Raw genomic sequence first — 13,578 nt, 5'->3', positions numbered from 1 at the left:
AGTAAAGTACAACCTAGATCCAAAAAGCCAACAATAACAAGACACGAACCATAGTAAACATAAATATGTAGTCAACAAATCAGCAACACTCCTTATCACTTAGTGGTTGTCTACCCCCCTCCCGTTCCCTCTGTATATCGTAAATACATAACTTTTATATTTAGTTTTAAATTAATTTATATTTGTACATTGTTTTAAGTTCTCACATTAGGGGTTTTCCACGGCTGGAACTTTTCAACTTACCTTGGTAAAATTCAGTTTGCGCGTTTTTTTACCACCAACAATTTCCGGGGTAATTAAATTCCCCAGGGGGCATCTGAGTACTATCTCAGTAGCAAGGTCTTGCTGAGCCAGGCTGGAACTTTGAGGGGTTGGGCTGCACTTATGGAGGACCAAAACTGCCAAAATTGAAAATAAATGACTAAAAGTGAAAATAAAATTGAATATAAAAAATATAATTAAAAAATTTAATATAAAAAATATATATAAATGGAAATAAAAATAACAAAAAAAAAATACATATATGCACTGCGATTGGCTGGCAACCAGTTCAGGGTGTACCCCGCCTACTGCCCGAAGCCAGCTGGGATAGGCTCCAGCACCTCTGCGATCCCTTGTGAGGACAAGCGGTTAAGAAAATGGATGGAATGATACATATATGCATGAATAAAAAAAAAGAAGTACAAAAAAAAAAAAAAAAAAGGAGATTTAAAAAAAATAAAATAAAAATAGTCTAAATAAATATATGAATATCAATCAACAAATAAAAATGCTCTGCTCTCACATTTATTTATTTCATGCTGCAGACGCTCTGCCAGGATGAAATGTTATTTAAATGAGGGGGTGGTCCTAAGTGTGTCTTGGGTTGGACTCCGCCGTTGCAAACTGCCTTTCATTGGTCTAGTGAGCGGCTCGGTGAACAAGGAAGTCTCGCTGGCTTACATGGAGAGCTCCAGCAATGGACGACTACCACCCAAGACACACTTAAGACCGCCCCCTTATTTGAATAAAATTTTCGAATTATATTTTTTATATCCGTTTTTATTTTCACTTTTAGTCATTTGTTTATTTATTTAGTCATTTATTTATTTTGAATTTTGGCAGTTTTGATCCTCCATATGCACTGACCAAGGCTGATTGGATGGTCAATTTCGGGGTGGTGTTGTTTTTACATCGGCTGGGCTCATCTAACTCATTTGAATTAATTACCGAGAACTCTAAGACGCTGTGGAAACACAAATTCTAAATTCCCCGCGGAACTTTTACAACCAAGAACTCCCGTTACCCAGAACTCAAAGATCCTGGGCTTGTTGGTGGAAAAGCAGCTATAGACCATAATTTCACCCCACAAAATGATATACAGAACCTTCTTCTGTTTGTTCAGATAATGTTAATTTTTAGATTGTATTTCCCTCTTAATTTACAACCCCATCTTTTTTTTTTAACATTTTTAAAATATTTTGTGGTAACATATTGTTTTTAAATTGTATTTAACTTTATACATAACCTGTGCTGTCTGAAAACTCACTATATCAACAAATTTTAAGAGTTTTGACTGTAAAAATAGTGAGTGTGTATGATCCAGATACCAACCTTATGTATGATCCTTATTGCCCTGTTTTGTAAAGTTATTAATGACTTGATTGAACTTATGTAATTATTACCCCAATTTTCAACGCAGTAACTAAAATACGGCAGAATTATGGAACAGTACAAAAATTGGAGCGAATTGTAATTAAGTATCCATTTGACTTTATTCAATACTGCAATGCTTTTTTGATTATTTGGTATGGATGTGTTTGATGTGTGACTTCCAACTAATTTTCTCATCTATTGTGACACCCCAAAATTTATTTTCTTGAACCTTGTCAATCTGCACCCCATCAATCTTTATTTGTATTTGTACATTTGTTCTGCAATTCCCAAACAACATGAATTGTGTTTTATGTAAATGTAATGATAGTTTGTTTCTGTCAAACCAGATTTTCATTTTTTCCATTCCTTCAGTGATTTCATTCAAACCCTCTTTTAAATTTTCCCTAGAACAAAAATATTGGTGTCAACCGCAAATAAAACCAGTTTCAGAACATCTGATACCTTACAAATGTCACTGATATAAAAAATAAACAATTTGGGGCCCAAAACAGACCCTTGAGTAACCCATGCTGTCTACATACAACTGATGCTTTTCCATTTGTGCTATCTTCACATGTAAATGTGTTGTTGTTTTTTAAGTTTCAACTAAGCAGCATGACGACATAAGATCTGGTTACAGTTTGGAATAATTGACCAATTTCAAAATGCACTTCTTGACCAATTCTTAGAGACTGCAATTTTATATCAAAGGATTGATATTAAGCACAGGTTGGCTTATATGGGCTCAAAATAAATAAACACAAATGCATTTTCAACATTCTATCTATCTATCTATCTATCTACATTCTATATTTTATTTTTAAAAGTTGTGAAGAAATATAATCAATTTTGGGGAAAAAAAGCAAGTTCTGTATGATTTACTGCTGACCAGTCCACAGTGTACCCTGTCAATGCATGATCTGCGGTTGCTGCACAATCCGTACATTCGGCCATCTTGGATCGCTAACCTAAAGCGACTACACTGGGACGAAACACTCTGCGGGACACATTCGCAAACAGGAGCAAGACTATATGAAAGTGTTGCATTTTTGTTTCATAGGCAATATATAAGCCTTTTACGAATGCGTACCAAAAGATTGTACAGGCATTACCTGTTTTGTCCCGGAGTATTTGCCGTAGGTTAGCGATCCAAGATGGCCAATCGTGCAGCGACGGCAAATCGTGCAATGACATACCCAATCTCAACAGGGATGAATTTATGATCACCCGCGGCCCTAAGAAGAACTAGCAGAGAAAATGGATGGCTAAATTGACATACCACATTTATTAAAGAAGCACAAAGTGCAACACTGAAGATTTTTCTGATACTGATGTTTTCATTGTTCTGTCAACTGACTAGACACACTGACTGCTTTGAAGCTAGTGGCATGTGTATTTCAAAACGCTGGGGTCATAATAGCCTAGAGCAAATTTTTGTGATCACCTTTTCATTGTTATTTGCCACTTTTTTTTTCCATGTAGATCAATATTGCTTCAAAGGAATGTTGATGTAACTGTTTTATGTTCAATCCAACTCCAGATGTGGATGTAATGTAACAAAATACACTTTTTCACCTGTCCACCTGTCAGAAGAGTTATGTAGACTCGGGACAAAGTTCTGTTATGCACTGACTAGCATAGATTCACAGTCAGAGTGTATCACAGAACTTAGGCCAGACACTTAAAACATATTTCCAGCCTGTATTAAGTTTACCTCAGGGGGAACAAGCATGACGATTAAGATAAATAACGCAAAAGGAGGAAAATTCAGCCTTTAATTAATCTTAAGCAAAACTTATTTATAAAACACAGTACATTTTTTTCTTTCTATTACTAACATGTGGCACATTAACACGCTAACATTTGATCAATTAGTACTAAACTTAGTGACAAGTTATAAAGTTAGGATGAAAATTCAGCCCCATGTAGTTACTTATCTTATTTATATCAGATAATAATGACAAAAAAATAAACTTTCACTCCATTATGAATTTGTTAAATGCATTTTACACACACAGAGAAATAATCCACTATACACACAAGAGGTCATACAACTATAATAATGAAAGTAAAATATATTAAAGAATGCAAGATAATAATCAAATGGCCCAGTGCAGGTACTGCATATTGTGAGGTACACTATACAATATTTGTCACATTTGGTATGTAATTCATTAAACACATGAGAAAAATGCAGACTCACAGGCAAAATGCAAGAATAGTAGTTGTAATAGTATGGATTAGCAGAGCAAAGTACAGTCCATTGCAAAGGTGCATTGAGCCAAGGAAAGGATACCTTAAAAATGCTGGTGGGCACAAACTGCAGAGCTTGAGACTGCGACCGATATGCTTACAAATGCGGCCAACTTTCCAGTGTGTGGTGGTAGTAATTTCATCCGGTATGCTTAATGCTGTCTCTGCAGTCTCATTGTTTAAACCGTTGTTGAAACTTGCCGGGGGTTTTTTCTCCAAAAATACTGTTTGTTTATTCAGAGTAAGAATAAATGAACCATCTGCGGGGCTGAATTTCTACTATCACCACAAATTAAAAATAGAAATGAGAGGCAAGACTTACTAAAAAGAATTAAAAGAAGAACAATGTCTACATTTTTTAAAAGGTAGTACACGTTTCTTAATTTGCCAAACATTCTATATTTTGTATAAAAAATGTAATAGATTGTGTTGAATGGAAATAACTTGCCCAACACTGTGAATCAATCCCTAAAGCTCTAGACCTCATCATGACCTTCTCGAAAGCATTAGGTTTAAGTCTTAAGGTTATTTTAGTTAACAAAAACTGACGAAAAAACTAAAACAAAAATTCAATAAACAATTTCGTTAACGAAATAAAGTAAACAAAAATTAACTGAAACTACATTTTATATTTACAAAACTAAAACTAACTATAATAATATCGAAAATGTCCTTCGTTTTAGTCTTTGGTAGCGTAATTAATTATTATTATTTCTATTTTTTACTTTTCTGGTACCGTAATTAATTTAATGCATGAGCCTTTGTGGATGATTTTAAATGTGATTTTAAGTATATTTATTTCGACATATTAAAATAAGGACATTTGAAAGCGTGTCAACACAGAAGTGATGTCATCTAGCAGCAGCCAATAGAAAAGCACCTTCAGATTACGTCACTCCTAGGCGACAATTTTGCGTGCTTGACTTCAGGCTCTAATGCCTGCTTTTTCAGGCTTTTTACGAAATGCAGCGCTAGTTAAAAAATGCGTTACTTTTTTCATTTTACCATGGTGTTACGCACAATACACTTTTTTTTAAATGAAAATTAAAACTGAAAGTAACTAAAACACAACTAAAAACTAAGCATTTTTAAAATAACTAAAACTAATAAAAACTAACAGAAACACCTTGAAAACTATAACTACTTAAATTTAAAAAACAAAACTCAAAATGAAATAAAAACTAACTAAAATGAAAAGTCCAAAGCTATCATTAATCACAAGTGTGAGTATACGTGATTGCAGTCTAACCAATACATTCCTATTAAATCCACGATAAAATATCTAGGTATAGATATCAGCAAAAATACACAGATCAGTAAAAGCCTAACATTGAAAATAAATTCAAGAATGAAAATTAAATATGTGGCTGCAATCTTTGGTCTAATATACTTAACTAAGATGGAGTCTTTAGCGCGATGTAAACTTGTACTTGTATACTCACTAGCAATACAAGCCATAAATTAAATCAACTTTAATTTTATCTGGAAGAATCAAACTCATTACATTTTGAAAGCTGAGATCATTAAAGACTTTAAAGAAGTGAGGATTGCAAGTCATTGACTTTGAATGCTTAAACACAGTGTGAAAAAAAATTGGCTGAAATAATTTATTTTAAATTCACAGTTATAGCATTTGGTTTTGTCTCCCCAGAGGTCTGTTTAAAAAATTCGGAGGAATAGATTTAGTCCTTGCATGTGACTTTAAGATTGACGATTACCACTCAAATTATCTTCATTTCAAAAACAATTTCTGTTATGTTGGAAATGAATGCACCCACACACAACTTCAGTCCGCATCGTACCCACATGTGAAACAATCGATGTGTGCTCTGCAATGGCAAATCTCTCTCTCTCTATATATACACATATATATACATATATATATATATACACACACATATATATACATATATATATGTACACATTTACATATATACATAGATATATATATATACATAAACATACATATATGTATATATGTATGTATATATATGTGTATGTATATATATATATATATATATATATACATATATACATATATATATACATACACATATATACATACATATACATACATACATATATATATATACATATATATATACATATATACATATATATATACATATATATAAATACATATATATACATATATATATATAATATATAACAGTCCCACTCACGCGGGCGTGCACGTGTCCCACTCACGCGGGCGTGCACGTGCTCTCTCTCTCTCTCTCTCTCTCTCTCTCTCTCTCTCTCTCTCTCTCTCTCTCTCTCTCTCTCTCTCTCTCTCTCTCTCTCTCTCTCTCTCTCATCGTAGAAATTTTAATCCCTCGAAGTAACCCCCATTTTAATAAATGTACCTGGAACTGTAATGGAACACAGTTAAAAAATAATAATTCTGATTACTTAACGGCGGTACATGTATTCCGTTACTCCCCAAGCCTGATTATACGGCATTGTTAATATTTTCGAGTTATTTTGAATAACTGCTATATAAAAGCTTTCTGTAAAAGGTGAAATGGGGATTTTTACGATTTTGGGGAGGGCTAGGTGCTGTTGATCCCGCTAGACAAATCAAATTCTACACTTAAGAGTGACCAAATCCCATCTCTACATTTAGAACCAAAACAAGACCAAAATTGTAAGATGACCATTTTGAGAGCAGTTACTTGATGATTAATTAGTGTTCAAACTGTTCATAAATAAGATTTTGGCACAGAGCACCAAGTGGAAGAAACCATCGTTGCTTCTAAAATTCAATTCTTTATTCACGACAGTGTTTTGAAGAGAAACTGTGCTATTATTTTAGTCGTAAATAGTTTATTTGTATCTTTTTCATTTTTCTTTATTTAACCATGTAAAAAACTCAATGAGATTAATAATCTATTTTCCAAGAGTGGCTTAGCATATCTAGAAGATCACTGTAGTATATGACTCAGTTTAACCCTTCTCAGTCTGCCCGCCTCCACCCTATTCTTGTGGGCCGTTTCAAATGTCATTTTTAGCATATGATGTTGTAACAGTCATTATTATGGTAGTATGGTACCATGCCACATGGTGGCACGGTTGGCACCTCTTTAATTTATGTCCACCCTTTTTGGAGTCCTTGGAGGGTGTGCTGGAGAGCGCTCTCTCTAGGCACTCCCTCTGGGCACTTCCTTGTTCTACTGGGGGACTTCAATGCTCACGTGGGCAATTACCTGGAGGGGCGTGATTGGGATCAGAACCCGAGTGGTGTTTTGTTATTGGACTTCTGTGCTCGTCACGGATTGTCCATAACGAACACCATGTTCAAACATAAGGGTGTCCATATGTGCACTTGGCACCAGGACACCTTAGGCCACAGTTCAATGATCGACTTTGTAGTCGTGTCATCGGATTTGCGGCCGCTTATTTTGGACACTCGGGTGAAGAGAGAGGCGGAGCTGTCATCTGATCACCACCTGGTGGTGTGTTGGCTCCGATGGTGGGGGAAGATGCCGGCCAGATCTGGCAGACCCAAACGTATTGTGAGGGTTTGCTGGGAACGTCTGGCGGAATCCCTTGTCAAAAAGAGTTTCAACACCCACCTCCGGCAGAACTTCTCCCTTGTACCAGGGGAGGCAGAAAGTCCGAATGGGCCATGTTCCATGCCTCCTTTGTCGAGGCGGCTGATCAGAGCTATGGCCGTAAGGTGGTCGGTGCCTGTCGCGGCGGCAATCCTCGAACCCCCTGGTAGACACCAGTCGGTAAGGGATGCCGTCAACCTGAAGAAGGAGTTCTATCAGGCCTTTTTGGCCTGTGGGACTCCGGAGGCAGCTGACAGGTACCGGCTGGCCAAGCGGAACACAGCTTCGGCGGTCGCTCAGGCAAAAACTCGAACATGGCAGAAGTTTGGTGAAGCCATGCAAAACGACTTCCGGACGGCTTTGAGGAAATTCTGGTCCACCATCCGGCGTCTCAGGAGGGGAAAGCAGTGCACCATCAACACTGTGTATAGTGGATATGGAGTGCTGCTGACCTCGACTCGGGACGTCCTGAGTCGGTGGGCAGAGTACTTCGAAGGCCTCCTCAATTCCACCTACACCTCTTCCTTTGAGGAAGCAGAGTCTGGGAACTCTGAAGTGGGCTTTTCTATCTCGGGGTTCAAAGTCACTGAGGTGGTTGTGGAAAGCTCCTCGGTGGCAAGGCCCCGGGGGTGGATGAGATCCGCCCGGAGTTCCTAAAGGCTCTGGATGTTGTGGGGCTGTTGTGGGTGACACGCCTCTACAACATCGCGTGGACATCGGGGACAGTGCCTCTGAATTGGCAGACCGGGGTGGTGGTCCAGTTTTTAAGAAGGGGGAGCGTTGGGTGTGTTACAACTATAGAGGGATCACACTCCTCAGCCTCCCTAGTAAGGTCTATTCAAGGGTGCTGGAGAGGAGGATCCGTCGGGAAGTCGAATTTCGGATTCAGGAGGAGCAGTGTGGTTTTTGTCCCAGCGGTGGAACAGTGGAGTACGGGGTACCGAGCCCCTTGATACGGGCTGTGCGGTCCCTGTACAACCGGTGCTAGAAATTGGTCCACATTGCCGGCAGTAAGTTGGATTTGTTTCCAGTGAGGGTTGTACTCCGCCAAGGCTGCTCTTTGTCACTGATTCTGTTCATAACTTTTATAGACAGAATTTCTAGGCGCAGTCAAGGCGTTGAGGGGGTCCGGTTTGGTGGCCCCAGCATTGCATCTCTGCTTTTTGAGGATGATGTGGCGCTGTTAGCTTCATCAAGCCGTGATCTCCAACTCTCACTGGTGTAACGAATATTGCCCGTCACCCTCAATTTTTTTTATCTGCCTTTTTAAACACTTCCCCCTGGGGAATGTGTGTACGTGCCTTAACCCTGTGTTTTCTCAAAACAACCAGAGACAGTTCAAAAAATAAAAACTCTTTGAATTTCCCTCCAGCAGGGACTGGATTTCGTGTTTACAACCCACAGGAAACACATACCTCAGCGCCTACCGAGATCTAAAAACCTTTTTAACAAGCAAACTAGCGATAAGACTGCTTATCAGTCCCCAGACCACTTTTATGGTCTGGTCTATCTACAGGAATCAGCCATGTGTTTTTGGAAACAACGCCCCTTGGAAGTTATATGGTACAACAGTGCTCTCCAGCGGTCACTATCGGTATTATCCTCAAGAATCCTGCCGCTCGTAATTAATCGGAAGTCTACATAATTCGGGTCATGAACAGACTCTATGTACTTGTCTGACATCAAGTGACTTCTGTTTATCTTTGTGCACAACCTGTATGTCTATCACAAATGAATGATATGTGTAACTTCTGCAGCCATCTAAGTTTAGCTTATTAGTAAGCTTAGCGGATTTAATAACTTTAAGATCGCGGTAATGTTTGAAATGTGTTCAGAATTATAAATGAAGCATCTGGCGTGTCAATTCTGATCAAAAATGATCAAATACTATCCCAAAAGTTTGGTCTCAGTCGACCAAGTCTGCTTCAAGCGCACGGAAGAGGCGGGACCGCTTGACCCCCCCGGGACACAAGGTTAAAAGCCAGCACGCTAAGGAACTTCCCCCTCTTCGCTCTTCTCCTCTCCTCTTCTTACCCCATGAACTTCTCCTGACCATCACAAGAGACGTGGTCGCCGAACACACTGAGAGCGACCACGTGGTTTTCTTCTTTGAGCCCTGGACTTGAGCCACACGCCCCAAAGCGCCCATCTTGCAAGGACTCGCAACCACACCGCGCGCCGCAAAACGCGAGTGTCTGTTCCTGCCGAGAGCCGACCCACCTACCTTCCGCTCTCTGAATCAATTAATAGGTTAATAGGTTAGGCTGTGTTTGATATATGTGTGTGTTAACTAAATAAATTTGTTGTCTAGAGATTCAATTTCTGCCGAATCATTTGTGTTTTCTTAGTGGATTAGTAATTCTCTTGTTAAAGAAAAGGACTTAATGATTAACTATAGTAGCAACTTCAGATTATGAATACTTGATAATAGGATTTGTATTGTTTATTTTGCTCCTACAAACAAGCAAAGTCAACGTGGTGCCCCCAGAGGTTGCTGAGGAAATTACAACTCCCCTCAGTACCGTCTAAATTTCTTGTTCGCCATTACGGCAACCCAAATAATCGCTACACTGGAGCGGTTCGCAGCAGAGTGTGAAGCGGTTGGGATGAAGATCAGCACCTCCAAAACCGAGACCATGGTCCTCAGTCGGAAAAAGGTGGCGTGCTCTCTCAGGAGATCCTTCCCCAAATGGAAGAGTTCAAGTATCTTGGGGTCTTGTTCACAATTGAGGGCAGGGTGGAGCGAGAGATCGACAGGCGGATCGGTGCTGTGTCTGCAGTGATGCGGACTCTGTATCGGTCCGTTGTGGTGAAGAAGGTTTACCAATCGATCTACGTTCCTACCCTCACCTATGGGCACGAGCTGTGGGTTGAAAAGAACATGATCCCGGATACAAGCGGCCGAAATTAGTTTCCTCCACAGGGTGTCCGGGTTCTCCCTTAGAGATAGGGTGAGAATCTCGGTCATCCGGGACGGACCCAGGGTCGAGCCACTACTCCTCCGCGTTGAGAGGAGGCAGCTGAGGTGGCTCGGGCATCTGGTTCGGATGCCTCCTGGACGCCACCCTGGAGAGGTGTTCCGGGCATGTCCCACCGGCGGGAGGCCCCGGGGACGACCCAGGACACGCTGGAGAGACTGTCTCTCAGCAGGCCCGGGAAGGCCTTGGGATCCCGCCGGAGGAGCTGGTTGAAGTGGCTGGGGAGAGGGAAGTCTGGGCATCCCTCCTAAAGCTGCTGCCCCCGCAAGCCTACCTCGGATAAGCGGTAGAAGATGGATGAATGGATAAACAAGTTCCTGTGGAGAGCTACAAGTCTTTGTTCCTTTTGCAACCCAGCAGCACATGTCCATGGCCCATTGATTTAGGCCCGACGGCCTAGCTCAGCCCGGCCCAGCATGACTCCTGACTACCCCTGGCTACCACGTAACTCTGCCACTGATGTTGACTTATGTTGGTTCAGTTAGCTATATGTAAATTTGAATTTATGTATTTGAAAGGGACAATGCACATTAATCAAAATTCTACAATGTAAATGTGCCCAAGTTAGCTAAGTTAAGCAAATTTTCATTGGCAGTCCCTTTGGGCGGATGTAAGAGACAGCCTAAAATGAAAGTCATTAAAATCACAGATCAATTTCCAACAATATACAATAATAAAACACAAATACAAATACATTTCCTATACAGTTGATAGTGCTAACTCATTCAATGAGAGCAGTTTTGTCCCGACTTCAGCCACTGTTATGAGTTTTTTTGTTGAAGACACTTGTATTTGTCTCCAATTTAAGTTCAGCAGGGAGAGCATTCCATAGTTTAGGTCCCTGATAGCAGAAGCTGGACTGTCCAAAAGTTATTCTAAACTTTGGGAGCTCACAATCCCCACTTATTGAGGCTCTGGTAGTCGGTCTACAGAAGCTCTGACGCCTCACCATGAGACCAGTTAACAGTGGTGACACAGATGTACAGACATTTAAAAGACAGTTACAAAGTACTAAAATTCCCAACATTTTCAAAGGTAAAAAGCTTGTGTTTTTTAATCATTTCACAATGATGCCAGCTCATTGGTTTCCTATCAAAAATCTTAATTGCCCTTTTTCATAGAGATATTATTGGCTTCAAATGGATTAATGGCCTGATCCCTCTAGAATTGGGGCCGGTCACTTGGGATAAAATAGAGGAAAATAAGAAATAGCACTGCATTGGCTCCAAAAGACGCCGGGCCACTGGGCCCTACATGCCAGATGGCCAGTCCAACCCTGTCCATGGCTAGCTATCTTCTCAGCTCAAACCACTACCACGTTACAATGTTACACAGCGGGCTGCTGAAAATTTTATGGTGGCCCGCAAATGGCCACCGAGCTGTAGTTTGGACATCCCTAGTCAAACAAACGCTCTTTTGGATTGATGGTCTATCACTCAATATCGGATGGATGAATTTGCGTGGATTTATGTCACGAAGCGCCTCTCACTGTTCTTTAGAAAGGAAACGTGGGTAAGGGTAATTCTGTCCACGCTTTTGTCCACCGGTGTCGCCATGTTTGATTTGGTTTGTCCCCCCCCGCCCGCAGCTTTGGCGCTTCCTGTTTTCGTCACAGCCAAATATCCCGGCCCCAAACACAATATTGCTTTGTGATTGGTGTATTGATTGATCTTATGAAGAATGCCATCGTTTTGTTTGGGGATAGATTGCCTGAAGCAATCGATCTGTACAATTGATATCCATTATTTATTTTTAATTGCACGGACTTGATTGCTTATAATTTTCACATTAAGTATTACTGAATTGATTTGGATGACAGAGCTAGAGATAGCTAGAGAGAGCGCTAGAGAGAGAGAGAGAGACAGAGAGAGAGAGGGGGCGGAGAGGGGGAGAGAGAGACAAAGAGAGAGAGGGAGGGCGAGCGAGCGAGAGCGTGTGGACGTGGCACCTCCACTGCTATGCACGTCGTTTTAAGAACCTCATAATAAACAATTAAGCAGCTCATTCAAAACAAACACTACCGGTATGATTGTGACATGATATTGAACATTTACTGCTTTAGGAACAGTAGGCCTTGGTTTACGGGACGTTACGTTCTCCCAGACACTGTGAATAAGTAGATTACGACTGTTGCTCAGCCACTATAGTAAAGCAGTAAAAAATAAAAAAAAATAAAAACGCCACCTAAGTTGGTCGCTATGTATCGGTAGTAGATGTGATCCTATATTTTGCGTATAGAATAAGCGACACTAAAATAAAAAGAAAGATGTGTTCATCTATCCAATTGAAATAAAATCATCAAAGAACCACTCAACCACTGTTACAGAACTCTGTTGTTGTTACCGTATGCTACCTGCCAACTCCAGCTGTCATAGGGAAACAAATATTCGACAATATCGCTACAACGTTAAACATACATATGACAACAATCCTCCACAAAGTGAAAGACGTAGTCGGAGCCTCGTGAAACAACAGAGAGCCTCACCAGAGACGCGGAATCCATTGCCGACGCGCTCTTTCGTTCGGTGTGTTGACGTGGACACCTCTGAGCTGTCACACCACCTCGCATACGGCTACTCACTCAATTTTTTTCCTTACAGGGCCGCCCTGGCGCGTCCCCGATCACACTGCAGCCAACCAGATAAAACCACATGCGCACGGAGCTTAACAGGGGGCGCTCACGACCTTGTGCTTATGTGCTGTACACTGGTCTTCTTTCACTAAGTCTTTGTGCAGCCTGACTCTTTAGTTACAAAAGTATTGGAACAGCGAGGTCAAACAATTCATTTTGATATCAAAAGATGAACATGAGAATTAGTTCAGTTTCAAATAGGGTTTGCATTTGGATCTGATACATTTGCGTTCAAGATAGCATTATATATGGGAATGCTGGAGTGGGCTTTTTATTAAATTTAGAAATGTTCCTTGTCTTTACACTTTTATGAGGTGGTGCTACTTTATATATGAATATATATATTTTAAATTTGCCGTTATTTGTGTTTTTTTTATTTGCTAGTAGTTATCGGTTGTCCTGTTTTATATGTAATTTGTTTTTTGGTTTAGGTACTTTTTGTTTTAGTCGTGTTGCATATTATTATGCTGTATTACACTTCAGGGCCAAGGTACAAATCCATGAATTGCAAAAGTGATATGATTCT

General features: G+C 40.1%; 1 protein-coding gene and 1 pseudogene across 2 annotated transcripts in view; both read right to left on the bottom strand.

Moving 5' to 3' along the window:
* Positions 1 to 13,083, bottom strand: part of copz2 (COPI coat complex subunit zeta 2) — a 34,161-nt gene extending 21,078 nt beyond the window's left edge. The window contains exon 1 of one of the 2 annotated variants that reach the window (XR_015094323.1): positions 12,906 to 13,083. Coding sequence is in view for 1 of the 2 variants with exons in the window: in XM_086070716.1 (XP_085926842.1) it covers positions 12,906 to 12,989 (84 nt within the window). In the remaining variant the exon portion in view is untranslated. The remainder of the gene's footprint in view (positions 1 to 12,905) is intronic. The other variant, XM_086070716.1, reaches the window with a different exon arrangement.
* Positions 7,059 to 9,591, bottom strand: LOC147184707 (uncharacterized; annotated as a pseudogene).
* Positions 13,084 to 13,578: the final 495 nt, after the last annotated feature.

Source organism: Leptonotus elevatus, chromosome 1 (genome assembly GCF_054856555.1).
Source record: "Leptonotus elevatus isolate MCC_2025b chromosome 1, RoL_Lele_1.0, whole genome shotgun sequence".
In the NCBI taxonomy this organism is placed as follows: domain Eukaryota; kingdom Metazoa; phylum Chordata; class Actinopteri; order Syngnathiformes; family Syngnathidae; genus Leptonotus; species Leptonotus elevatus.
Note: the sequence above shows the minus strand (reverse complement) of the source record. Positions and strands in the feature narration are given on the sequence as shown.